At 44.7% G+C, this 27,972-nt stretch overlaps 1 protein-coding gene across 1 annotated transcript; it reads right to left on the bottom strand.

Moving 5' to 3' along the window:
- Positions 1-6,219: 6,219 nt before the first annotated feature.
- LOC109783399 (uncharacterized) lies at positions 6,220-23,046 on the bottom strand. The gene is made up of 9 exons (XM_073511700.1): positions 22,974-23,046; positions 22,504-22,700; positions 17,402-17,497; positions 9,531-10,157; positions 8,474-8,719; positions 7,847-7,907; positions 7,666-7,725; positions 7,386-7,505; positions 6,220-6,554 (listed from the first exon to the last, which is right to left on the bottom strand). Exons 1-6 carry the CDS (start codon positions 23,044-23,046, stop codon positions 7,893-7,895), a joined length of 1,254 nt encoding a protein of 417 aa, XP_073367801.1. The 3' UTR covers positions 6,220-6,554; positions 7,386-7,505; positions 7,666-7,725; positions 7,847-7,892.
- Between the last annotated feature and the right edge of the window lie 4,926 nt (positions 23,047-27,972).

Raw genomic sequence — 27,972 nt, 5'->3', positions numbered from 1 at the left:
AAGCCAAAAAAAAATTTGGGTGTCACACTAATGCAATTTTCAAAAACGCATATTTTTCCTAATTCAAATAAAATAGTGATAAAACTCCGAATAAAAATCTTATTTGATTTTAATATTAAATCTCCAATATTTATTTATTTTGAGGAAGTCATTTTATCCTCTCTCTTTTTATTTTTATAAAAGAAATATTCGAAGAGGAAATAATTAAAATCAAATAATCCTCTTTTCAAAATTTGACAAAAACTCAAATATGAAAATAACGGAATTCCCAACTCTCTCCGTGGGTCCTTGAGTTGCGTAGTATTTCTAGGATCAAGCCAAAATGCAATAAAATATGATATGCAATGATGATCTAATGTATAACATTCCAAATTGAAAATTTGGGATGTTACAAACCTACCCCCCTTAAGATGAATCTCGCCCTCGAGATTCGTTGGCTAGAAAATAGGTGAGGGTGATCCTTCCGTAGGTCTTCCTCTCGTTCCCATGTGGCTTCATCTTCGGTATGGTGACTCCACTGAACCTTGCAAAACTTGATTACTTTGCTATGTGTAACTCGGCTAGCAAACTCGAGTATCTTGACTGGTTTCTCCTCATATGTCAAGTCACTATCCAACTGTATCGCTTTCAGTGGTACTGTATCTCTCGGAGGGATATCAGCCATCTCTGCGTGGCACTTCTTCAACTGAGAAACATGGAACACGTCGTGAACTCCTGACAATCCTTCAGGCAATTCCAACTTGTAAGCAACTTCTCCCATACGTCCCAAAACTTGGTATGGTCCCACAAAACGTGGTGCTAACTTTCCCTTAACTCCAAAATGATTTACTCCTCAAAGTGGTGATACACGAAGATACACTCTGTCTCCAACTTCGGAAACTGTCTCCTTGCGTTTAGAATCCGCATAACTCTTCTGCTTGGACTGGGCTACCTTGAGTCTATCGCGAATCAGCTTAACCTTCTCTTCAGATTCTTTAATCAAATCTGGTCCAAACAGCTGTCGGTCTCCAACTTCGTCCCACAACAACGGTGTTCTGCACCTCCTTCCGTACAGTGCTTCGAAAGGGGCCATCTTCAAACTGGCTTGATAGCTGTTGTTGTAAGAGAACTCTGCATACGGCAAATTATCGTCCCAACTAGACCCATAGTCTAGGGCACAAGCTCTCAACATGTCCTCCAAAATCTGGTTGACTCTCTCAGTTTGTCCATCTGTCTGCGGGTGAAAAGCTGTACTGAACTCTAGCCTGGTTCCCAAAGTTTCATGCAACTGATTCCAAAACTTTCAGGTGAACTGGGTCCCTCTATCTGATACAATGGTCCTCGGAACTCCATGCAGACATACGATCCTGGTCATGTATATCTTTGCCAACTTTGCACTGGTGTAAGTGGTCTTCACTGGGATGAAATGAGCTACCTTCGTCAAACGATCGACTACAACCCATATCAAGTCATAGCCCGAACGAGTCTTGGGTAATCCCGTGATAAAGTCCATGCCTAGTTTATCCCAGTTCCATTCGGGTATCGGCAATGGCTGTAGCAATCCTGCTGGCTTCTGATGTTCTGTCTTCACTCTCTGACATACATCACAAACTGCTACATACTCCGCAATATCCTTCTTCATTCCGGTCCACCAGAAACTATCCTTCAAATCCAGGTACATCTTGGTATTTCCTGGGTGAATCGAATATGGCGAATCATGGGCCTCCTACAAAATCAGCTTCCTGATCTCCTGATCATTTGGCACATATACGCGGTCCTCAAACCATAAGGTATCGTGCTCATCCTCACAAAATCCTTTAGCCTTTCCTTTACTCATCCTTTCCTTTATTTCGTCTATCTCCTTGTCCGTCTTCTGAGCTTCTCTGATCTTATCCGTCAAAGTAGATTGAATCTCCAAAGCTGCTACATAACCTCTCGGAACAATTTCCAAACATAGCTCGCGAAGGTCATTTGCCCACTCCTTGGGTAATTCTCCGGTCATGAGTGTATTGACATGACTTTTGCGGCTCAACGCATCGGCTACTACGTTAGCCTTTCCGGGATGATAATGCAACCTCATATCATAATCCTTAATGAGTTCTAACCATCTCCTCTGCCTAAGATTCAACTCCTTCTGCGTGAAAATATAATTCAAACTCTTGTGATCTGTGTATACCTCACAATGGTTTCCGATGAGAAAATGTCTCCAAGTCTTCAACGCATGCACTACGGCTGCTAACTCCAAATCATGGGTAGCATAATTTAACTCATGGGGTTTAAGCTGTCGTGAGGCATATGAAACAACTCTTCCCTCCTGCATAAGTACGGCTCCAAGTCCTCGACGAGAAGCGTCGCAATACACTTCGGAATCTTTGCGTTGATCTGGCAGAATCAACACTGGTGATGTAACCAAGCGCTTCTTCAACTCCTGAAAACTGGCCTCACATTCCTTAGTCCAGTTGAACTTGGTGTCCTTCTTCAACAACTCCGTCATGGGCTTCGCAATCTTTGAGAAATTTTCAATGAACCTCCGGTAGTATCCTGCGAGTCCAAGAAAACTCTGAATCTATCCGACTGACGTGGGTGACTCCCAATTTGTCATAGTGACAACTTTGGTGGGGTCTACTGCTATTCCTTCTCCAGATATAACATGTCCAAGGAATCCAACTTCCTTCAACCAAAACTCACACTTGCTGAACTTGGCGTATAGCTGATGTTCCCTGAGCTTCCCAAGTACCAAATGCAAATGCTCGTTATGTTCTTCTTCATTCTTCGAGTAGACCAGAATATCATCAATGAACACCACAACGAACTTATCCAAAAACTCCATAAACACCTTGTTCATCATGTTCATAAAATAGGCAGGTGCGTTAGTCAGGCCAAACGACATAACGGTATACTCATATAGCCCGTACCTCGTGGTAAAAGCTGTCTTAGGTATATCCTGCTCTCGAATCTTCAGCTGGTGGTACCCTGATCACAGATCGATCTTGGAAAACACCTTAGCTCCTTGCAGCTGGTCAAACAAATCATTGATCATCAGCAGTGGGTATTTGTTCTTGATCGTCACCTCATTCAATCCTCGATAATCAACAACCATCCTTAATGATCCATCCTTCTTCTCCACTAGAAGTACTGGGGATCCCCAAGGTGACGAACTTGGGCGAATATAACCTTTATCTAGTAACTCCTTAATCTGCTTCTTAATTTCCTCCAAATCCTTTGCGGGCATTCTGTACAGTCTCTTAGATATTGGCCCTGTGCCTGGCAAAAGCTCAATCAAAAACTCAATGTCTCTATCTGGTGGCATGCCTGGCAACTCTTCTGGAAATACATCCGGAAAATCCTTCACCACTGGTACTTCCTCCTGTACAACTCCTGATAAGGAATTCACTTGAGTCCTATTCGACATATGACAGGATACATACTTGATCCTTCTTCTGGGGTGGTGAGCAAAATTGACTTACTGGCGCAGTCAGTGTTCCCCCCATACTTCGATAACCAATCCATGCCTAATATCACATCCAGTCCTTGTGACTCCAATACTATTAGGTCTGAGGGAAACAGGTAGTTACCAATCCTTAATGGTAACCGATCACACCATAGGCTAGCCATATACTCTGCTCCTGGCGAGGTTACTAACATGGGTGACCTAAGGGCTTGGGTTGGCAGTTTAAACTTATCCACAAATCCCCTTGATATGTATGAATGCGATGCACCAGTATCAAAAAGTACGACTGCAGTAAATGACTTAACCAAAACTTACCTATTACTGCATCGGGTTGGGCTTCAACCTCCTCCACGCTAACGTGGTTCACGTGTCCCCTGATGAAAGGGTTGGGCTTCTTCCCAGAGCTTCCATTGCCGTTTCCATTATTAGCTTCAGGACATTCATTGGCGTAATGTCCAGTCTTCTGGCACTTGTAGCAAGTAACGTGGCTTAGATCTTTCTTGGCGGGTGTTGCCGGATTGGAACGGTTCTGTCCGTTGCTTCCTCCATTACCATTCCCGTTCTTGGCGCCACTATGGTTATGCGAACTCCCTCCAGTGTGATTGTGACTTCCATGGTTATGGACAAGTCCTCCCGAGTTCGGGGTGAAACGGGGCCTCTGATGAGCTCCAGAATTATACTTCCCTTGTCCATACTTCCTCTTGCGATTGTCAATCTGCTGTTGCTTCCCTTCAATCATGAGAGCTCATCATTCAGTCCTTCCAGAAACTTCTCCTGCTTAGTTGCATCTGTAGCGACGCCATCTGGGGCATAACGTGCTAGCTTACTAAAGTCATCCACATACTGTTCAACGGTGCGTCCTCTTTGGTGTAAGTTGCGAAACTCGCGCTTTTTCATGGCCATAGCTCCTGTTGATACATGGGCAGTGCGAAAAGCCTGCTGAAACTGATCCAATGTCACAGTGTCGATGGGGTAAGTGACTATGAAATTCTCCCACCATGATGCTGCGGGTCTATCAAGCTGATGTGCGGTAAAACGCACTCTCTCCGCATCTATGCATCCTGGAGTAGTCAACTCCCTTTCAATCTTGCGGAGCCAATCATCTGCAACAATCGGCTCGGTGCTACTGGAGAACACCGGCGGATTCAGCCTAAGAAAACGGGCTAAGTGATCAACTGGTGGTGGTGGGGGTGGGTTGTTGTTGTTGTTCCCCTGGTTCTTGTTCTGGACTAGTATCTGCATCGATGCATTCTGCTGCTGGATCAACTGGGTGAGCTCCGGTGGGAAAGCAAATCCATTGTCGCGTCACGGAGGCATCTGCTGGGTTTAGAAAAGGTGAGAAAACAGAGTAGAATGAGGTCTAGGGGGAAACACTACCCATATGCACATGAGACAAACACAAACATATCACTCAATCAATCAAGCAAGGGCATACAATCGGTCTAAAAACTATCGTTACAAAAGTGCTCGGACTATACTATATACATGGTGGAATTCTACTACGGATTTGGTGGTCAACTAGAAAAATTGATCGGTCGAAGACTCCATGATATCTGCTCCTGCTTCTTCAACATAGTCATCATCGCTATCGTCGGGATCCGAGTCGGTGTCGTCGATGATGATGTAGTTCTCCGGGCAAGTGGAACTGTCGTCTTCTCCTGGCGCGGGGTCTCCCATGAATACTCCCAGCTTCCTTGTCAGGTCGTCATTCTTCTCCACTAGTACGACGATTTCCTCCATATAATCCTCGCGAGTAGCCTTGAGTTCTTCCTCCAGTTCCGTGATCCTTGTCATTGCCTGCTTCAAATCTGTCATGCATGCGCACATCTGGTTCTCCTGGCGTCGAATGTGTTGGTTTAACTCCTGCATGAAAGATGCAATCGATCTATCCTTCCTGGTGCTGATCATCTCCCATTGCTCATCTCGGCGCCCACAAATCTGGTAGATAGTATCCTTGAGATCATTGTGGTAAACTTCTCCAATGCGTCCCATGGTAATGTGGGCTGCCATACTCTTTCCTAGACTCCAGGTTGGTGCATCAAAGGAAAACTCTATGGGCTCAGTGACTGGCGTAAACGTCCTTCCTGGAACTTGAACTTGAATCATCCAGCGCTGCTCTTCTGGTAAGTTGGCGTTGCAAGTCCCTGTGAAGCTTGGTATTCCAATCTTCAGGTTTCTAGTGACTTCCTTCAAGTGACGTTCAAAAGGGGTGTCTTCATCCGGTTGCATTACTACAAGAAATATGTCAACTTGTGACCTTGACTATTGGTCACTGAAAGGTCATTGTTTTTCATTTGCGACCTTTTTTTGACCAAAAACAGAAGGTCAAAAGCTGGCAGTCGTAAACTAAAATTAACGACCTTCTCTGTGAGAAGGTCGTAGACGTTTACGACCAAAATATGCCTACTGTTTTGTTTTGGTCACTAGCAGCCTCCCCAGGCCACGTAGGCATCCGACGTGGCAATCTGATGTTGCACAAGAATCATCCCGGTCCAATTCGATTTTCTACATGGGCCTAGCCCAACAATTCGGCCTTTTTATATATTTTTTCTATCAATTTTTGATCGGCTTCATGGGCCAAGCCCAACATTGCAACCTTTTTTATTGTTGGGTTGTGGCCTTTTTGTCTAAACGAATTTAGTTTTTCTTTCTTTCCCAAAAGAAGGGTCCACTAGTCAGATGGGTCCCAGTTGTCAGGTTCTGGTAACTGGGTCCCATTTGTCATGTTCTGGTAAGTGGGTCCCATCTATCAGGCTCATATTCTTCATATTTGAATCAGTATTTAAATGGGCAGACAAAAAGCACACATAATACTTCAAATAAGAGCAACCAGATCCTTACAACTGTAATACAGTGGCAATCTGCCACTGATCCTTACAACTGTAATACAGTGGCAATCACAGTAATGACTACAAGTGTAATACAGTACTTTACAAGCTTTACAAGCAATCACAAACTGGCACCTGCTCCCGTCATGAACATGCCAAACTCACAACATGTCAAACTCGTTGGACTACCATAGTGATATGAACAACATGCCGAACTAGCTGGACAACCGTAGTTAGGGCTGGGAACAAACAAAACGGCCTTCAAGAAAACAGACAACATGCCTTCCTCAGTCGCCCTGTTACATGAATCAGTAGAGAAGAATCAAAAAAACTGGGGCAAATATATTACCAACAGACCATTCAAGAAAAGGATAGTTATTTAGAATGACAACACACAAATTGCGCTAGTACCATGCTTTTTGTTCTCCAGCTAGTTAAAATGAGATACTCTCATACAACAAAACAGCGACACAATATGAAAGTTAACAGTAGGGATGCCATAGTTGAAATGAGCAAGCTATTTTGTATTTGAGAAACAAAAAAAATGCACCAATAATTTTTCAGAAGGCAACTGAACTTCAGTGCACACATTTAGATAGAACGAAGGGCTTGAACTATACACATTAATTAGAACAGGATCGAAAAACACCAATGTAAGCTAGAATTGACAAGTATACTGCAGGATTCAATTCGTCTTCCCCATATACAGCAACCAACAGACATCTAACATCATTATTTTACCGCAAAAGATCGGCCCATAGCAATAGAAGCACAAAATTTAAGCACGCAAGCACATTATAGCAGGTAGTAATAGAAGCACAAAATTTGAGCTTGCAAGCACATAATAGCAGGTAGGGAAGTGGGAAGATGAACTAATTTAGATGCCAATTTATAACATACAACACACCTCATCCACATCAATACACTTATAAGACAGTTGGACAATGACACAAGCATTTCCACAAACAATTCATGTTGACGATTAAGTTGTGTAATACATAGGGCAATTAGACTAGTGCGAACAAGAAGATAATTTACAAGTTACAAACTATAATAGCAAATGGCCAAATGTTCCAACCAGAGCATGCAAGAGATGGAGAGATCCACCACGGGCTAAAACAAATTACCACAGACTAGACGTGCAGGTGCATATGCTTGTGAGAAGAAATGGAAGCAAATGTGGGCACCGTAGTAGTAGCACACCCCACATTGAGATCCTTGGCGTTGAACATTGAGAGAAATCAGATCTGCATTTCAGAGTGGAGAGTAATCATTGAGAGCTGCAGTTTAGCCATTTACTGGATGTTTGCGTGAATCAATTAGTTTGATTGATAGAGACTATACTGCAAACTAATAGTGGGTGCTAAACCTGAAGAGCTAAATAAGAAGAGAGGAAACAGAGCATACCTCGTGTTGTCCTAAAGCAAGCAAACTGCAGAGTTCTGCCGGGCACACCAGAAAAATAATCTACAATTAACAAACCATAATTCGCAAATGGCCAAATGTTCTAATTAAGATGAACAAAGGAAACATGATTTGATTCAGAGGATCCACTACAGCACACTAAGAAGGAACAAAAAAACATTACCAGGACGAAGGGATGCTCTTGAAACCTCCATGCTTGACCTTTCATATCAGTACAGTAGGCACTGCAAGTGAACGACAAAGAAGAAAGTGATATGCATAAATAACTCATCCATCCGTGTTCATATTTTAATTTCAATAGCATGGTACACCCATAAAGAACAACAGTTTGCTACCTACTAGCAAAGTATAAGACCTGAATCATATAGTATAAATGAATCAAGAAAACAAGAACTGACAACGAGAACTGCATACTAGTGCACCAAATGATCAACAGCAAGCATAGTATATTCACATAAGTTTGCTAGTGTCACGGAATTAAGCAGTGCAGGTAAACATCATCATCGATGTATAATTGCCAATATAAACAAGCCATGTAGAAATGCCAAGTTACAGAAACTGCATCACAAATATGATTTGCCTTTGGTGTTTGCCATACAACAACAACAGTAGTTGATCATGGAATCTAACAGAGTTTAGCTTATGCAGGGCAGACATAACTGACACAAAAATCATACAGTTCAGATCAGGAATAAACCAAACAAGCAAACATCCAATACAGCTAAACTAATCACAGAACCACAACATGAAGAGTAAACCAATCAGTATATAGGAGGCTTGGACTGCATACATGGTCGTCCTTGAGGTAGAGGACCATCTTGGTACCCCTGCCGAGCTGCTCCCCAGACGTATCACAAGTGACGGTGAAAGAACGACCAGCCTGGGACTCCCACACGTACTGCTCGTCGTTGTTGTGCTTCGTGCTGACGACGACCCTCTCGGCAAGGGAGATGGGGTAGAAGCCAACACTGAACTGCTCCTTCTCGGTGGTCTTCTCAGTCCACAGGGAGATGGGGCGCTCCTCAAGGTATTCCATCTGAAAGCAAATTGTATCAAATCAGACAATGAGCAGAAAGAATGTGCAAACCAATACTGTAAAGAAAAAAGATTTGAAGAACAGCCAAACATAGAGCAATACTGTATCAGAAATAAACTACGAGAACACATAGAAATTCCATTAAGATGCATAATTCCAGAACAGCAATTTTTAACAATTCCATAATGCAGTATTATAATTAAAACAGATATAATGTTTAATTGTAAGAGGCCAGAACCATATAAATTACTAAATACAAGGAAAGCATACATTATCAATTAATAGAGAGGGTCAATCAATAAGGATGAGTTAACCCGTGCATTCCTCATGTATGAATGCATTAGAATATAGTTAACAAAAAGCACATCATCAATTTAATTATTTCACCATCAAATCTGAAGTAATACTACCAATCATAGTTAAAATGGCTGGGACGCAACTCATATCTATAAGCAGGTTCCATACTACAACCAGCACAGATCTGAAATGGGCTGAGTTCAGGTATGATAAAATCCTGGGTGGTTCATCAACTAATCATCATGACAAAGATTAACTGGCATTGACTAAACTCGGCCTTAGTACAAGTGAAACTATGACTACAAGAATAGCACCACCATGACCAGTGGGCTGCTCTGCTTCTGCTAGCAACTACAAGAACGGTAGCACATCAAGCATCAGCGACTGTACGTGTTTCAGAGAAGGGAAATCCCCAAACCCAGCGCCTCCGGAGCAAACCAGATCGGATCCGAAGTGCTGGGTCAGAAGATGGGCAGTGGCACAGATGAAAAGGGAAGCGAGAGGGGAAGGGGACCTGGAAGGGCTCCATGGAGTCGGAGCAGCCGAGCCGCCGCCGACTCCCTCCTCGCGCGGAGCGGAAGAGCGGCGTCAAATCCCACCCACCGCACGGCTGTGTCGTCACCCGAGAAGAAACGCACGGGGGCACCTCCCGCGGCGCACGATTGTGGGGAAGGAGAAAACCTCCAGCACCTCCGTCGCGGCCAAGCTCGAATCCCGTGACGACGAGGTGGAGGGGGCGCGTATGCGCTGTGGCCGTCGCGGATCTCGGAGAGCCGTCTGACCGGCTCCATCTTGGGCCTATGTAGGGAAAGAAGGCGAGGGGGAGGGTGGATGTCGCCGGCGGAGGGTGAGGGAATTGGAGGGGACGGCGGTGGAGGGCGAGAGGGCAACGGCGGCGGAGGGTGAGGGAATTAGTGCGTGCAACAGCGGCACCGTCGTGCTCTGGGCGCGGTCGTAGGAGGGGCTGCGGAGCCAGCGTAGAGGGTACGGTGCCGGCCGTGGAGACGAGGCTGCGGTGCCGGCCATGGAGCGCAGAGAGGAGGAGGGCGGCGTGACCAAGCGCGAGGAAGGATCTGGGGAGTCGAGGGGAGAGGGTGGGTGAGCGGTGGGTGGGTGAGTGGGGGTGGCGGCGGGTGGGGATCTGGGGAATCGAGGGGAGGGTGGGTGGGTGGGTTAGGGTTTTTTATCTCAGGAGAAGCTCCACCGTTGGATAGGTGCATGATGGATGGCTCAGATTGCGTCCAAGTTGGTGATCCGCGTGAAGGCGGTTCCTCACGTCTTATTGGCCGGTTGTCTTGCACTTGAACTCAAAATTTTAGACCCAAAACTCTGATTTTGTTAAACATAATAATGGCATAGTTTGTCAAAATGATCTCGTTTTTTGCATAAGTGTGCATCTTGGAATGACAAACAACGGCATAGTTCGACAGCTTTCATTTTCTTTGCACAAAAAATTATTTTCCATTTTCCGAGTGCATAAAAAGGTTTTTTTGTGAAGAAGCTACCAAATATTTGTTCTAAAATAGCACAATTCCATTTTTCCAAAATATTAGACCATATTTTATGTAAAATTGACCAAATAGTTACCTGTCAAAAGTTTTTGATCCACCTCTTATGAAAAAAAACAAAGTTCACCCATTGAGTAGGAAGCGGGGCAAATTTGAGCAACACCTACCTCATAGTTTGTTCAAATGATCATATATTGTGCACAAGGGTGCATCTTGGAATTCCAAACAATGTTGCCTAAGGGAGTTTTCATTTTCTTTGCACGGAAATTTCATTTTCCATTTTCTGAGTGCCCGAAATGAGTTTTTTTGTGAAGGACCTACCATATATTTGTTGCAAAATTGGACCAAATCAATTTTGTAAAATACTAGGCCATATTTAATGCACAATTGACCAAATGGTTGGGTGTCAAAAGCCTTGATCCACCTCTGGTGAAAAAGAACATTTTTTGCCGATTCAGCAGAGCGGGTCAAATTTGAACTGCAGCTGCCTCATAGTTTGCTCTTTATTTTTTACAAAAATCATTTATAGGTAAATAAGTATCTATTTAATAAGAGAAACATCAAAAGTTTTCCAAGTTTCAACCACTAGCTTGGAACAGTCAAGCCCGCCTTTATAACCGCATTTTGAAATGGGCATAAAAAATTCAAAAAAATCAAAAAATTGGAAAACCTTCGCATTGTGTCATTATATGTGACAAAGTTGCCAGAAAAAATAATAAACTTGTAATACGGCAATTATTTTTAAAAAGTGTTCTCAAAAACGAGCTATCATGCGTGAAGATTCATGGCTTTCAAGCCAAATGATCAATCTTATCGCCACATTCATGGCATAGTTTATTCAAATGATCTCATATTGTGCAAAATGGTGCATCTTGGAATTCCAAACAATGTTTCATAAGGGAGTTTTCATTTTCTTTGCACGGAAAATTCATTTTCCATTTTTCGAGTGCCCGAAAAGAGGTTTTTTTGTGAAGGACCTACCATATATTTGTTGCAAAATTGGACCTAATCAATTTTCTAAAATACTAGGACATATTTAATGCACAATTGACCAAGTGGTTGGGTGTAAAAAGTTTTGATCCAGCTCTCGTGAAAAAGACAAATTTCCGCCGATTAAGTAGGAAGCGGGTAAAATTTCAACTGCAGCTGCCTCGTAGTTTGCTCATTATTTTTTTCAAAAATCATTTCTAGGTACATAAGTATCTATTTAATCAGAGAAACACCAAAAAAAATCCAAGATACAACCACTAGCTAGGAACGGCCATTCCCGCCGTTTTGACCGCATTTTGAAACGGGCATAAAAAATTCAAAACAATCAAAAAATTGGAAAACCTTCAGATTGTGTCATCATATGTGACCAAGTTTCCAGGAAAAATAATAAACTTGTAATACGAAAATTATTTTAAAAAAGTTTTCTCAAAAATGAGCTATCATGCGTGAAGATTCATGGCTTTCAAGCCAAATGATCAATCTTATGGCCACATTCATGGCATAGTTTGTTCAAATGATCTCATATTATGCACAAGGGTGCATCTTGGAATTCCAAACAATGTTGCCTAAGGGAGTTTTCATTTTCTTTGCACGGAAAATTCATTTTCCATTTTCTGAGTGCCTGAAATGAGTTTTTTTTTGTGAAGGACCTACCATATATTTGTTGCAAAATTGGACCAACTCGATTTTCTAGAATACTAGGCCATATTTAATGCACAATTAAAAAAATGGTTGGGTGTCAAAAGTTTTGATCCACCTCTGGTGAAAAAGACAAATTCCCGCCGATTCAGTAGGAAGCGGGTCAAATTTGAACTGCAGCTGCCTCATAGTTTGCTATTTATTTTTTCCAAAAATCATTTCTAGTTACATAAGTACCTATTTAATCATAAATACATGGTTTGGTGGCGATACGTCGAGGTTTGGACGGTGGCCGAGGGCCCCAACTCTAGAGCGTGTAAACTCGCATGCCCGTCGCGTGGTCACCGCGTGACCGTGGCGTTGCCATGTGTTCTGGGTGGCCTAGGCATGTCTAGTGGGTTGGGCACTCCCCAGGTAGGTGCTAGGAATAAAATCACAACATAAGATTCTCACGAGGAGACCGATCGATGCTCAAACATGAATAAGCAGCCAAGTGTTTGATTAGCGGTACGGGAAATGCACATGGCTAATGGGCGTGAGTTTTGGCTGAGGATGATCAGTTACTAAGAAGACCGTCTTCACAAATTTTCAGCTCAAAAGGAGGAGCCTAGGTGGTACTTGCTTTGCAAAGTACCACACTGGACATAAATACAAATGTTGAAGCTGGGCTCAAAATAATGAATGGATTGAACTGGCATTTGGTGGAGGATGGTTATTTGGGCATAGGAAAACACTGTAGAAAATGGATACCATTTGGACATGCCAAAGTGGTACTTCCTTCACAAAGTGTTTTTTGAACAGAATAGGAAAATGAATATTTTTGAATTATTTTTGAACTAGGCAAGGAAGGTTTTTTACATATTTGACAAAGATATGACCCAAAGAATTTATGAGATTTTTTTGGGAATTTTGGGAATGACAGAAATATAGGTTGCTTCACAACCTAAGGCAAAAACTGCCACAAGGACATGACACATAGGCAAAACTGATGAGGTGGCGCCTAGTCATAGCAACCCACCACAATTTACAAGGTTATGACCATCTATATTAGTCATGATCAGCTAGAAATAAGGCAGCGGACCTGTGCTATCTGCTTTATGACCATTTCGTGTAAGGAAATTACGACCTTTCTGACCAAAATGGTCGTTATAGTTTAGGGTTTGGAGCCCCCCGAACAGCTTTTGACCAATTGGTTTGAAATGGTTATAGATCTATGACCAATTCTTCGAGGGTCACTGACATAAGGTCACTAGTTGACATATTTCTTGTAGTGCATGAACTTGATCCTTGCATCCGCCATCCTAAAGAGTACAAAATGGGGAGAAGTTAGAAATGAGAAGAGAGTAGTGATCTAGGGCTTTAGCTTAGTGGTCGTGTCCTACAGTCAGCGTGTGCTCTGATACCATCTTGTAGCGACCAGACCTCAAACAGTCTGATCTTTGTGCACCAGTGTCATCCCTGGATCGGTAATGCTGACACGCACAGTACTTGAAGGATTTATAACAGAGTAGCAATCACACACTTATTACATCGAACGTCTCAAAAGAGAACTTATTACAAATAATATGGCTTAAGGCCATCTAAATACGATAACAGCGGAAGGCTTGAAAGATAAAGTGAGTCCATCAACTCCAACGGCATCACTGAGTGAAAGACCACGACCTAAGACACCTTACTCGTCGTCTGAAAAGTCTGCAACATGATACGTTGCAGCCCGAAAACGGGTCAGCACATGGAATATGCTGGCAATATAACACCAAAGAGTAATAAACAGAATAAGGCTATCACTACATGCATATATGGCTGATGGAGGCTGTATGCTTAATATGTTTTGCGAAAAGCCAATTTTTTCCTACAACAAAGGAATAAATTTTATTTAACTATCATGGTGGTTGTTAAACATTGAGAATGGTAAACCCCATCTCAATCCCAATTAGAAGTAATTAATAACCCAATCAAATTTTATAATTAAGAGTGATGAGATCCACATGATAATCCAAGAACCAGATACTCAAGACGTCCATAACCGGGGACACGGCTAACCATGATTAGTTTGTACACTCTGCAGAGGTTTGCGCACTTTTCCCCACAAGACTCGATCTCCTCCGTTGGATTTCTCGCACTACATGGTGTTTGAGAAACGGATGACCGAGACATAGTCTTTCAGAAGCGTTAACTCTTTACTCTGGGTAGACAGTACCACCCACATCCCCTACATCTGCTAGCCTACCACTGAAAGAGGTCACACAACATACTCAACTATGCCAGAGCCCATAATGGCTTGTGGCTGCACACGGAAGTTTCTAGCATGAATAATCTCATGATCCCTTTGAGCCTGGGTGGCAGTCCATAGGAGAATCACACGGTACCCCGGGATTTCCAAAAAATACAGGCAATCACTGGGTTCCCCAGGTGCCTCAATCCACCCAGATGTGTATTAAAGTTGCCACCTTAAGTTAACCAATAATTAAAAATACTCACATCTGTCATGAATACTCTCAAACCCAAACCACGTCTACGAGCATAGCATAGCAATATAGGCAACGTAGAAGTAACTCCCATAGGTTTCATAATAAACAAGTGAATAGGTACTACCTCATCTACTTCCCAAACCCACAAATTAAATTAGACCCTAACCATGCAATTGTTTGTGGATTGATCTAATGCAATAAAACTGGGTAGTAAAGAGGTATGATCAAAGTGTTACTTGCCTTGCTGATGATCCGTGAAACCTAGAGACTCGTAGTAGCACGCTTCGCACTCCGGGTACTCTATCGCAAACAAACAAGCATACAATAAGCAATCAAGCAACAATGCACGGGTAAAACTCAAATAAGAGATCTAACCAGAAAGTTCAACTTAAGAACTCCGATTTGCAAAAAGAATCAAATCAAACGAAACAACGAAACTCAAACTGCGAAAGAAACAAGCTTCGTTTGCTAATCTGGACTAAAGTCAATTTTTATAGTGGCAAAAACTTGTTTAAGTAGGTTAAAAAGAAAGAGGGTTTCGAGACGAAACTCTAGGCGCTTGAATCGCCTGATTCCGATAAACGAGCGAAAAGTTAAACTAAAACGAAAATCGGATCAGCAATCGCGATCGAAACTAATCACGAAAAAATACGAGAAAAAGAAAAACTGACGAACAGACTAACGAACGAACGTTCGTTATCTGTGGCTAACGGGCGAAAACCGTTCGTTAAAACGGACGTACGGACGAACGTCCGCTAAATAACTAAACCGAAAAAAACCGAACCGAAACTAAAAAAATGGATCTAGGGTTTTAAAAAAACGATCGGTTTTCTCTCGAAAACCGAGGCAGCAGCGGCTACCTCTGGCGGGGTCGGGCGGAACGGCGGCGTCGGGCGGCTCCTCCGGCGGCATCGGGCGGCGTGGCGAGGCGGCGGCGGCGGATCGGGGCGGGGCTAGGGTTTGCGGGTGGGCTGCGGCGGCGGCTGGGCCTCGCGGCTTATAAAGCCCCCCCGGGGGCGGATACGGCCCAAGGTCGGTTTCCCTTTTTTTAATTATTTCATGCAGAAAAATGAATAAAATAATTACTAAACGGACTCCAAAAATCCTGAAATAAATTTTCCCCGTCCTCTAAAAATCTACCGGACAAGGTGAACATTTATTTGGGACTCTAATGCAATTTTTAAAAACGCATATTTTTCCTAATTCAAATAAAATAGCGATAAAACTCTAAATAAAAAATATTATTTGATTTTAATATTGAATCTCCAATATTTCTTTATTTTGAGGAAGTCATTTTATCCTCTCTCTTTTTATTTTATAAAAGAAATATTCGAAGAGGAAATAATTAAAATCAAAAGATCCTCTTTTCAAAATTTAAGAAAAAACTCAAATATGAAAATAACGGAGTTCCCAACTCTCTCCGTGGGTCCTTGAGTTGCGTAGAATTTCTAGGATCAAGCCAAAATGCAATAAAATATGATATGCAATGATGATCTGATGTATAACATTCCAAATTGAAAATTTGGGATGTTACAACAGCCCGGGCATTAGCAGCCACATACAACAACAACGGCTCCTTATCAATAAGCAGCAAGAACGGGCGGCTCAACCAGCTGCTTGTTCAAGTCCTCAAATGCTGCATTACCGGTGTCACTCCAGACAAAGGTATCTGTCTTTTTCATCATCTAATACAGAGGGATAGCCTTCTCTCCCAACCGGCTTATGAACCGGCTTAGAGCCGCAATATGACCCGCCAGACGTTGAACATCATTGATACACGCCGGCTTATCCAAAGAAGTAATGGCTTTGATCTTCTCCGGATTAGCTTCAATGCCTCTGTTAGAAACCAGAAAACCCAAGAGCTTGCCTGCCGGCACACCAAAAACGTATTTGGCCGGGTTAAGCATCATCTTATAAACCCAGAGATTATCAAATGTCTCCTTCAAATCGTCTATCAATGTTTCCTTCTTTCTGGATTTCACCACAATATCATCCACATAGGCATGAACATTGCGCCCAATCTGATTATGAAGACAATTCTGTACACATTGCTGGTAAATCGCCTGGGCACTCTTGAGCCCAAAAGGCATAGACACATAACAGAAGGCTCCAAAGGGAGTGATAAAAGATGTCTTCTCCTGGTCCTTAACTGCCATCTTGATCTGATGATAACCAGAATAAGCATCCAAAAAACTCAAACGCTCACAACCCGCCGTAGCATCAATAATTTGATCAATACGAGGGAGAGCAAAAGGATCAGCCGGACAAGCTTTGTTTAAATCCGTGTAATCCACACACATACGCCAAGTGCCATTCTTCTTAAGTACCAGCACAGGGTTAGCCAACCACTCAGGATGAAAAACTTCAACAATGAACCCGGCCGCCAAGAGCCGGGCAACTTCTTCACCAATGGCCTTTCGCCTCTCTTCATTAAAACGACGGAGAAACTTCTTCACCGGCTTAAACTTCGGATCAATATTAAGACTGTGCTCAGCGAGTTCCCTCAGTACACCTGGCATGTCAGAAGGCTTCCATGCAAAAATGTCCCGGTTCTCACGGATGAACTCGATGAGCGCGCTTTCCTATTTCGGATCCAAATTAGCACTGATGCTGAACTGCTTAGACGAATCACCAGGAACGAAGTCAACTAGCTTGGTGTCATCTGCCGATTTAAACTTTAAGGTCGGGTCATGCTCCGTAGTTGGCTTTTTCAGAGTCGTCATGTCAGCCGGGTCAACACTGTCCTTATAGAACTTCAATTCCTCTGTGGCACAAACGGATTCAGCATAAGCCGCGTCCCCTTCTTCACATTCCAAAGCTATCTTCCAGCTTCCATGCACTTTGATAGTACCCTTGTAACCCGGCATCTTGAGCTGCAGATAAACATAACAAGGTCATGTCATGAACTTGGCATAAGCCGGCCGTCCAAACGGAGCATGATATGGGCTTTGAATCTTGACCACCTCAAAGGTTAATGTCTCAGCCCGGGAATCATATTCATCCCCAAAGGCGACCTCCAAAGCAATCTTGCCTACTGGATAGCCGGCTTACCAGGCACCACTCCATGGAAAACAGTATTGGACGGCTTAAGATTTTTATCAGTCAACTCCATACAATGGAAAGTATCTCTACTCCTATAAAATTCTCAGTTGGTGGTGATGGTGTGCCTGCCTCCGGATCATCTCAACCATCGGATATGAAACGAATGGCTTAGATAACACTAAGTTGCCCAGCCACAGGCTCATACTAGAAAGTTCTTCTAGACCGCTCCTGCGCAGCACTTCCCCTCATCTCTTCTAGAAAGTTCATGCGAATTTCTGGAACCATCCCCTCTTTTCTCCCCAACAGTACAGAGGGCGACCTTCAAGCGAACTCCATATTCCGTCGGTGATACCGGTGGCCCTCCTCTTCTCCGGTGGCTGCTCTAGCTGCTGGAGAGGTGGGGGGCCCCAGATCTCCAACCGGGCGGTGTAGATGGTCTTAGTTGGTCTAGGTTTGGCGTCATGGCGGAGAGGGCGGCTGTGGTTGGAATAAAAGTGGTCTTCGCTCCTTATTCGTCCTTCCAAAACCATAGAAAGATAGCATGGCGGGTTAAAGGGAGGGGAGGGAGGAGGTGCCCCGGCGGGAATGCGGTCGAAGAGGAGGCGAGCCCCGGGGCGGCTGCCGGTGATGCAGAGAATCACCGATAATGCCCTCCGAGCATTATACCGGTGGACGTGAGACGTGCGGTACTAGTGATACTGCTGATCCAGTTTCACCAGTACAGATAGGCACCCACCCTTGGATCTTTGCTGCCAATATTCAATGCAGGGTACCATAAAAGAGCTCACTCACAAAGATACTATGCGATGGTACTCCTCCGGGACCAGGTGGGGTGGCTCGTGGCTACTGCTCTGCTTCTTGTTCGGCGGCTGCGTTGACTGCAAATGGCGGATAGCGGTGAACCTCTGGTTGGATGAATTGGGATTGAAGTCCTCTTGTATCCTGTGTATTTGTTCCGTGTTATCTGTATTTGCTATCGTGTGTGTACTGGTTTCCTACTCATTTGAATACAGATAAGCGTATGCCTACGGGTGTACCTATTAAAAAAGAAGTTCATGTTGACTTCCCGGAGCAGTGACCGGTCGCCATGGTCCTCAACGTGTATATGGACTGTTGCCGGCGCCCTCCGAATCCCTAAAGCAGCAATTGGTTCTGCTACTGCAAGAATGCTGGAAGGTTTCGTGGTGTTGCGATTGGCTTATCCAGTCTCTCGCGCCTCGGCTATTCCTCATCTATACCGTCGGCTTTTCTTTCCATGTCATCCTCTTCTCCAATCCTTCCAATGCTATGCAGGAGTGGGCAGCAGAAAGATTATTAACTCGGGGCAGGTTTGGCGGTTGGTATGGGCGGCGCTGGTGCACTTGGTCGGCTTCGTCGGATGAAGACGTTGATGCTGGAGGCCTGATGGTGGCACCGGGTGAATCCCCAGCTGTTGCAGCCCAACGTAGAAGGTTCGTCGCTTGCGGCGGATGAATTTGCGGTTCCCTCGGTCTTCGGTGCGCTGGATCTTTCCAGAAAAGACCCACATGTGGTGTTGTATCCTGATATGTTTCTTTTCTTCAGATTTAGAATCCTTATATGTTTGTTGCAAACACACAGTTACCTTGCTAGAGAAAAGAGTAGTAATGGATGGAGAAGTCTGGCACTCTCTCGACCTGGCCGTAGATCTTAAACCCCACCTTCCAGTCTTCGGCACCGTTGATAATTGTTCACTGCAACTTTTTAACAGTTTGTCTAATTCACATCTAGATGTTTTTTAAAAATGTCACATCTAAACTCCTACAAATAACACAGCAACAATGAACAAAAAAATAGATCACAAACATAGTGGACATTAGGTTAGATGTGTGTGGCATAGTTATGTCACATCTAGATGTGTCCTAGACAGACGCATTTTTTAAATCCGTCTTTTATCGCAAACTCCATCGAGTTAAACCCAGCCCGGTTGATAACAACTGGCAACCCCATTTTCAACGAATGCGTCCATTCTTAGCTATCCAATTCGATGTTAGGTTGATTGATTGATTTTATATTGCGATGCTACGCATTGATCTTAGTAGTTCGATGCAATTCAAGATGCATTTTGCCCCGGTCTCCGGCTATTAGTTGTCGTCGTCCACGGATGAGAACAACAAGCATGAGAAAACCTAAAAATGTATCTAATCCAATCTTAATAACTGATTTGCAGCGGTGGAAACAGAAAAGAATAGAATGCCACTTGAATACGCTTAGCAAACTATTTTGTCAATATTTAGTATCGGTTGATCATGCTTGCAGTATTGTAGATTGCTATCTTCAAGATACTATGATGAGATTTGATTTTCTTATCTTTAAACATTGCAAAATCGTTAAACCTTGTAGAGCACATGGTTTGGATTCAAAGATAAAATTGGTTCATGTTTTCATAGTTGCCATGTATGTTTTTTTTTAAAGGAGGCTTGCCTCTGGCCTCTGCATCTGAACGATGCATGCCGCCACAAAAATTGGAGAGATTTTCACTTCCCGGCCTCTGCACCAACTAGGGATGCATACAGTCATTTTAGTATGAGTACCAAGATAAACATGGTCCTCAAATTTTTTTAAATGAGTATCTAGATATTACTTGATGCGTGGTTCCACCATACACCAAGCTTGATCCTCAATAAACGGGGGAAAACCCCTGTGCATCATCTGTCAATTCTACAAATTAAACTTGGGTTGTTAGGCTGCACAACCGTATTCCCAACCACTAAGCCAAGGCTCTCTTTGCTCAGTATGTGGATGAATTTTCCTATTTACTGCCGGAATAGAATAGAGCTGAGTAGGGAGAACAACGAGTCTTCCTACTAGATGGGCTCCTTACTATGACTTAAGTCCACCTAATCTTTTTTGTTCCCGTAGCGTAGCACGGGCATTTTACTAGTCATAATAAAGGATATTGATGCTGCTACCTCCATCCATGAGTACCTTAGTGAACTTGTACCCTCCAACCTGAGGTGCCACAACCAAAGCCAGATGACCTGGATTATCAACCCGGGGAGGGTGATCCTCCCGACTCCACACAATGGGTTGCTCAGACCATTGCAAATAACGAGGAATTGCCGTCTCAACGGCATTCACAACCCTTTTATGGAGTTTCTGATCCCGCTTGCATAAACTCGTGGTGAAGACGTGGTACTGTCCGCTATTCAGCTGCTTCGGGTTATTCTGATAACCGGACTGATGCTGCTGCTGGTTGCCCTGACCAAACTGTTGATGGAAACCGCCCTGATTGCCATGATTGCCTTGATTACCTTGGAATCCAGAGTTAGAACCGCCACCACCATAACCCGGACCATGAGAGCCGGATCCTGAGCCGCCACCTGGCCCATGATTATCTTGAAAAAGATTGGAATTTTTGTACTCCTTCATGATGAAGTAATCCTTCCAAAGGTGAGTGGACGGCCTTTCACGTGTACCATGCCTCGAGCAGGGCTGATTCAGCATCTGCTCAAGATTGAAGCCTGATCCCCCAAGCCGTGGGGGCGGCTTACCCTTTCGACGCTAACCATTATTCTGCGCATTGGTGTTAGCCACAAAGTCCAAACTATTATCAGCTTTGCGCTTACCGTTGCCTCCCTGACTCGCCGGGTTATGCTGCTGCCCTCTGGTGTTACTTCTCTTTTTTCCCTTTCCCGGCTTTTCATCATCAGACTCGGGGTCCTTGGTACCATCCGAGTCAGCATACTTAACCAGAGCCGCCATGAGTGTCCCCATGTCATTGCAGTGGCGTTTGAGTCGCCCTAATTTCTGCTTCAGGGGCGTGAAACGACAATTGTTCTCCAACATTAAGACTGCTGAATCGGCATTGATGCGATCCGACGAGTGCAGGATTGTTGAGACCCGGCGCACCCAATGGGTTGTCGACTCACCTTCTTCTTGAACACAGGAGGCTAAATACACAATTGACATAGGCTACTTGCACGTATCTTTAAAATTCTAGATAAACCGGGCTTTTAACTCGGCCCATGACCCAATGGAGTTGGCTGGCAGCCCTTTCAACCAAGTACGAGTTGTTCTTTCCAACATCATGGTGAAGTACTTAGCACATGCAGCATCGTCAACATCCAATAGCTCCATCGCCATCTCATAACTCTCAACCCATGTTTCAAGGGGTAAGTCGGCTGTGTTGTTGGGCACCTTACGGGGACCCTTGAAATCCTTGGGCAAACGTACGCTACATAGAGCCGGTACCAAACACGGCACACCCAAAGTCCTGAAAGTCACACCTGTCTCCACCGAAGTTGTCGGACGAACCGGGGAATGCTGATGAGCCGCATACTGAGCCGCCACCTCAGCCTCCCGACGCGCTCTTCCTTGATCCACTACGTTCTGGGCATTAGCCCCACCGCCTGTCGGGTTATGTCCACGGGGCGGGTTGCGGTACCGCCGACTGCTTGACACAGCCGGCTCATCGATATGCCTGCTATAACTCCGAATTGGGCGAGGGGTTGAATGGATCCTCTCACGACCGTGAGAATAAGCTGCCTGTTGGGGCAAAGCCGTCTGAAGTAATTCTCCGGCCCGTCGTATCTCCATTGCCGCCGGCGACTCACCCTCAACCGGTAGAGCGGCCAGTCGTGTCGTCGCAGCAATCATATTATCCAAAGGGTTAGAATAATGACCCGGCGGCGTCGGCACATGTTGAGGCGGAGTCGTATTCAGACGTGGTGGCTCTGTCGCGCGCGGCTGAACCGGTGCCCCGTCCCAGGCGCTTCACCCTGGTTTACCTCTGGCCGGTTACTAGGCCCTGCTCCAGGCATGTTAAAGAGATTTCTCGCCTCGTAAACCAAAGGTAGACATGCCTCCTCCTCATGACTTCGTTTGAAGCGTTCTGATCCATCATGAGCCGGAAAGACTCCGACTGAATCCGCTGCACTTGAGCATCCAACGCGGCCTGCTCCGCAGCCATCCTAGTATTCTCTGCGTTTAGCTCCTCCTTGGCATGTGCTATCTCATCACGCAATTTCGCAACTTCTGCATTATGCTGATCCTGATCTACCGGGTTAACCACCGCTGTTAACAATGTTGTCAGTTTATCCAGCAGGTTGGCTATGATTTGAGTCGGCAGGCGCACAAGGCCTCCTGCCCCGGCAGCCGTTGCCGCTACTGACCCGGAGATTATCGTTGCCGCAGTCGAAGAGTTCTGCACTGGCTGTGTACCGGCCATAAAGATCGCATCTCTGTTTGGCGGCTCATAGGGGTCCGGAATACTGTCGCCATCGGAAAATCCCCCAAGCCGGCCATCTTGCAGTTGGTACAGCGATTCAGTTTCACCAGATGACTCACCATCCGAGTAAACGACCGTCTCACTGCCAGATATAGATCTATCCTCAGGTTCCGCTCCATGAATGAATCCCATGAAGGCACGATTCACGGCAGGCTGAACTCGGGTGGGTCTCGCACGCTGAGCCGTCTCGATGATGTCGGTGCAGATGTACGGCTCAGGGCCCGACTCGCCGATCTTGCCGATGAAGACGTGGATTCCGCCGAAGGGGACCCGGTACCCGTACTCAATTGAGCCAGCCTCGGGCCCCAACCTGCATCGTCGATGTAGAGCTTGCCGCGACGACTCTTCGTCATCCGGCCCACAGCGTATCCCTTGATCCCTTCGAAGATGCCCTTTAAGAACTCGACACCACCGTGCGCTGGCCCCACGGCGGGCGCCAACTGTCGTGGGATTGTTACGGCAGATGTCCTAGTGTGAGGACTTAGTCCTGGAGCCATCGCAACTAGGTTAGCTTAAAGGGGTTGAGCGGGACAAAGGACACAGGGAGTTTATACTGGTTCGGCCCCTTGCGGTGAAGGTAAAGGCCTAATCCAGTTTGAGGTGGTATTGCTTATGTCTCGATTACCAGGGAGCAAATACGCTTGACCTAGTTCTCGGTTTGTTATCTGTTCCTCCAACTCACCGCCGGGTCGTCCCTTTATATACTCACGTTGAAGCCCGGTGGCTTACAGAGTCCCGACTGACTCATAAACGTATCCGACTCGGTGACTTCATTACAACTTCCTTATAGTACAAGTCACATGCATATGGCGGTTTACACCTACGGGCCTTAAGCCGCCTTTGGGCCTTGGGCTCTTCATAAGTCATCCTCATGAGCCGCCATCTTTGATTCCTTCATGGGCTTCGTCTTGTGAGTCGCCAGGAGTATAACCCGGCCCCTCCTGGGCGGGTTAACTCAGTAGCTATATCCCCAAAATTGTTGGTCTTGATCTTCTTGCAAGCCTCATTGCCGGGGAGTGGCCGCTGCCTGTGCATAAGTCAGGGGTACTGGGGGTCGAGGCCCCAGTACACCGACACACCGCAGATAAACTAATCACAAAATGCTCTCCTCTAGGACAGCAATTATCAAGTAATATGCATTGGACATTCACGCATTACCACTAAAGAATTACACCACAACATAATATCAAAACATGGAACTATGTTCAAATTCACAAGATTAAAACAACAAGGTTTATCACATGTCCTTAAGAACATAAAGGACTACTCACAAGATATCATATGGATCATGGTCAGTGGAGATGGAAACACGATTAACATATAAATATTTCACCAATAAAACTTCTAAGCATCAATTACAGCCAATAATCAACACCAGAAAGTACTCTCAGCAAAGGATTTGAGGTATTAGTTCATCAATTGAAAGCTAGGCATGGAGATGGATGACGGTGATGATGGTGGTGCTGCTGATTATGATGATGTTAGTGATACCCATGATGAACGGAGCATTGTTGATGTTGATTGCTTTGAATTCCCCCTTCTAGAGGGAAAGGATCTCAGAGAAATAGCCCTCAGTAAGCAGAAAAGTGCTTCACCTCTGTTCTGCCTCGTAGATGGCGGCAAAAAAATCCTGTAAAATCACAAAAGAAGTTTTTGCGTAATATAAGGTCACTGAGCACCGGAGCTAGTCGAGGGGCCCGTCCTCTAGGGCCCATGTGACCACACCAAGCGGCCAGGGGTGACCGCATGTGCCCATAGGGCTCTCCCAAGGCGGGCCCAGGTGCCCCTGGCTTCCTCCCCGCATAAAAATAATTTTCATATATTTTTGGTCTTTGGAAAATTCTTTTCCCCACTAGTCCTTGTTTGCTCCTTTTCTGTAGTTGTACAATAATTCCCCTCCTTCGGTAAATCATGCAAATTGAGAGGAAAAAGCTATTAGAATTGAGCCATAATATGCAAAATAACAATAATAAATAGGGATTTGTAATAAGAAAGAATGATGCAAAATGGATGTACCAGCGGCCATTCGGCTTCTTCTCAGTCGAGTAATCTCAGTTCCGGCTATGATGACTCGGAACCAATCATTTTGTGCCTCACAAAGAATTTTCAAGTGGCATATCACTCAGAGCAGGCCTAATCTGCACTTTGGGTGCTGGTAATCCACCTCTACGAGGTTGACACATTATTAATGACACCCTTAACAAGGGGCGCATTCGGTATGCTATGTGGCATGGCTTGGTCTCTAACTAAAGAGCCATATATTGAAGCTCCTAGGTTTGGATCTAACTTCGTTGATTAAGTGATGTTCTTGGGATACTGACTAGCATCTCTCTACAAAAGTTATACCAGACGTCAACACCATCAATCTGATTCTCATGATACGTCCTTAGTCAGACCGCTATTTGAAGCGATGATCGAGTATTATTGAACCTTTTTCCACAATTTGTTTGAACATAACTTTTCACATGTTTTTCTCTTTAGAGTCCGCCATGGTCTCTTTAGGAGCAATTTTGCGGCATCTCAAGTCTGAAGGCCACTCAAAATCTACTTCCAAGGAGGGCCCAATCGGTTTCCATATCGATGCCATGACAGACTCAGGGGTTAATGATGATGTAATCCCCCATCGGGTAGGCCCACAACGACATAAGGCCCAACCAAGAGACCACCAAGCCCATTGATGCTAAAGTCCTAATAACAATAGCAAAAGGGGGAAGTGGTCCAGTTGGAGTGGGTACCAATCGGGGAGGAATCCCTAGTAGGCCTACTCGCTAGTCGGGTTCATCCATCAGTTGGATTTATGAGTAGTGCTATGGCCAAATGGATTAAAGGAGGTGTTACACATGAAGCTCCACTACGCATTAAGTGCAAGCGTTACTAGGACTCCACTAGCGATTAAATACGTCAATTGCTCTGTGTAAGGACAAGAAACAACCATGAGTAAATACGTTGTTACTCTTGGCAGTTAGACCGGCCATTGTGACCCATGTACATAGCACACTCTATGCAAGTTATGGCACCAGGCCGAGGGTTCGCAATATTTGTAATCATGCTATACACAAGAGAGAAACAACACCAACATGAAGTAGGGTATTACCTCCATTGCTGAGGGTCTTATCTTGTATACTTTGTTGTGTGTACACCCTTCTGCATCTCGGTAGTCTATATGCCTCTACATTCATACACTACACTCATCGTCATGATTTTATCCACGACAGCCGCCATACCTAGCCTTGTGTAAGGCAAGTCAGTTCTCTTGGTGGGTTCTTTTAAAGAAGATTCAACCCTAATTTGAAGAGCTTGGTTCCTGCCTTGCACATCATGGCAACAAGCGAAATTAGCGTTATTCTCCAACAAACTGATATCTTCAATAACTATCCGCTCCTCGTCCACTATCCCTTTCTTATTTTCCTCACTTGTCGTCATGGTGTAGAGCTTGATGGTTAGGCGGATGGTTTTGGTGTGTCTTTCTCCTTCAACATTGCTTGGTTTTATATTAGTCAATCCCTGATGCCCTTCCAAAACATGCCTCAGCACCGACAGGGTCCCCTTCCACTGGTGCTGATCATGCCGGCCTCCTCCATACATGCTCCTAGTATGCTTAGCCGATCCCCTTCCACGGGGAAGCTACAAATCTTCCATCATCCTTCTAATCACTCTGATTCATCTCTGGTTATATTAGCCACTTCCTATTTTCCAGATCTCTTCCCTTTCCTTTTGATGTCTCCTACCTGAATTCCACGAGGCTGCACCTCCATATAGTCACGTCCTGAACTGATCACAATCGCACTCACATAACATGGTGTAGATTTGATTTGGCCAAACTTTCCCTCCCTTACAGGCAGGCGTCTCCCTGCCCCTTGTGTGATCTTCGCCTACAAAAATCCTAGGCTCTATTTGCGCCCCTTTCCAATACATTGACAATGCTAAGTTCCTTTCTACGTAACTGACCAAACCCATTTTTTTCATATATGCAATGAGCCACTACATTTACATTTGCATCATAAGATTAGGTATGATAACATTTCATGGTACACAAATTCAAGAGTTCTAAGAAGATCAAAATTCAATGTGCACCAAATAGATTACAAAAAATCTAGCCTTTCACCAACAATTCCTGATATTTAGTTGCATCTCTTATGATATCCTTAGTCTCTATCAATGGTTCACAATGTTTAAAGCAACAACAGAAATTCTCTCCTCTATCTTCTACGTAATAGCTACCGCGAGATGAGTGTTCTTAGAATAGAACACAAGAGTGGAAGAAAGAGCTAGAGAGATGAGCAGGAAGAAGACGCGCAAAATGAATCGTTATTGGAAAAAGTTGCTATTCGAGTAGGGTACCAAGCGGATGCTATATCTCACCCTACCAATGCGACTCTACACGTACATCATGTCATTTACAAACCAATTACAATGCCATAAGCAATGCTATAGGAAAAAAAAACACCACAATTGAGTCCGACAGCGCCAAAAACTACCGTTTTCGTAAAAGTTTGCCAAAAAACACCTATTTTGAGTAATTGTATTCTGAATGCACTAAAACCGACATTTGAAAACATTTTGACACAAAAACTGACAGCGGGGCCCATCCGTCAAGACCACATGGCATGGGATAATGGTTGGGTGAGATGGTCATCATTGCTGCCATATGGGGCCCATCTGTCATAGATAAAAGAAAAAGAAAAAATTTCTCTGTATCTTCCATGTGAGGTAATATTTATGTAAAAAAAAGGAGCCAGCGCTCGGTCAGGAACAACGTCTAGGGAACTGGAGCTCGCCGTCACCATGCCGCCGCCGCTACCGTGGCCACCGGCAGCAGCATAGTCCCTGGCCCCTTCTTCCGCGTTCGAACCCACGCCTCCAGCCTCTTTACTGCACTCGTCATTGCCACTGGCCACCATGGCCACCATGGGCTCAAGTTCGGCGAGATCTTGTATGCCCTCCCCGCGTGCTCCCTAGTCACACCCCATGGCGTGCTGCACGCCGTGTGCGCCCGCGCCCGCGCAGGCCCAACCCAACATCCGTACGATGAGCTCTGGCATTGTCTACGCGTGCAGA

Source organism: Aegilops tauschii, chromosome 3, assembly GCF_002575655.3.
Source record: "Aegilops tauschii subsp. strangulata cultivar AL8/78 chromosome 3, Aet v6.0, whole genome shotgun sequence".
Classification (NCBI taxonomy): Eukaryota; Viridiplantae; Streptophyta; class Magnoliopsida; order Poales; family Poaceae; genus Aegilops; species Aegilops tauschii.
This window is presented reverse-complemented; position numbering and strand designations above follow the sequence as displayed.

Excerpts from the sequence above, each read along its gene's own strand:
- LOC109783399 (XM_073511700.1), bottom strand. The coding sequence starts at position 23,046 with ATGGGATTCATTCATGGAGCGGAACCTGAGGATAGATCTATATCTGGC. Across the intron at positions 10,158-17,401 it reads ACGCGGCTTATGCTGAATCC|ATCCCCACCCGCCGCCACCC; the intron begins GTTTGTGCCACA and ends TCGATTCCCCAG. Across the intron at positions 8,720-9,530 it reads ACTCCATGGAGCCCTTCCAG|ATGGAATACCTTGAGGAGCG; the intron begins GTCCCCTTCCCC and ends ATTTGCTTTCAG.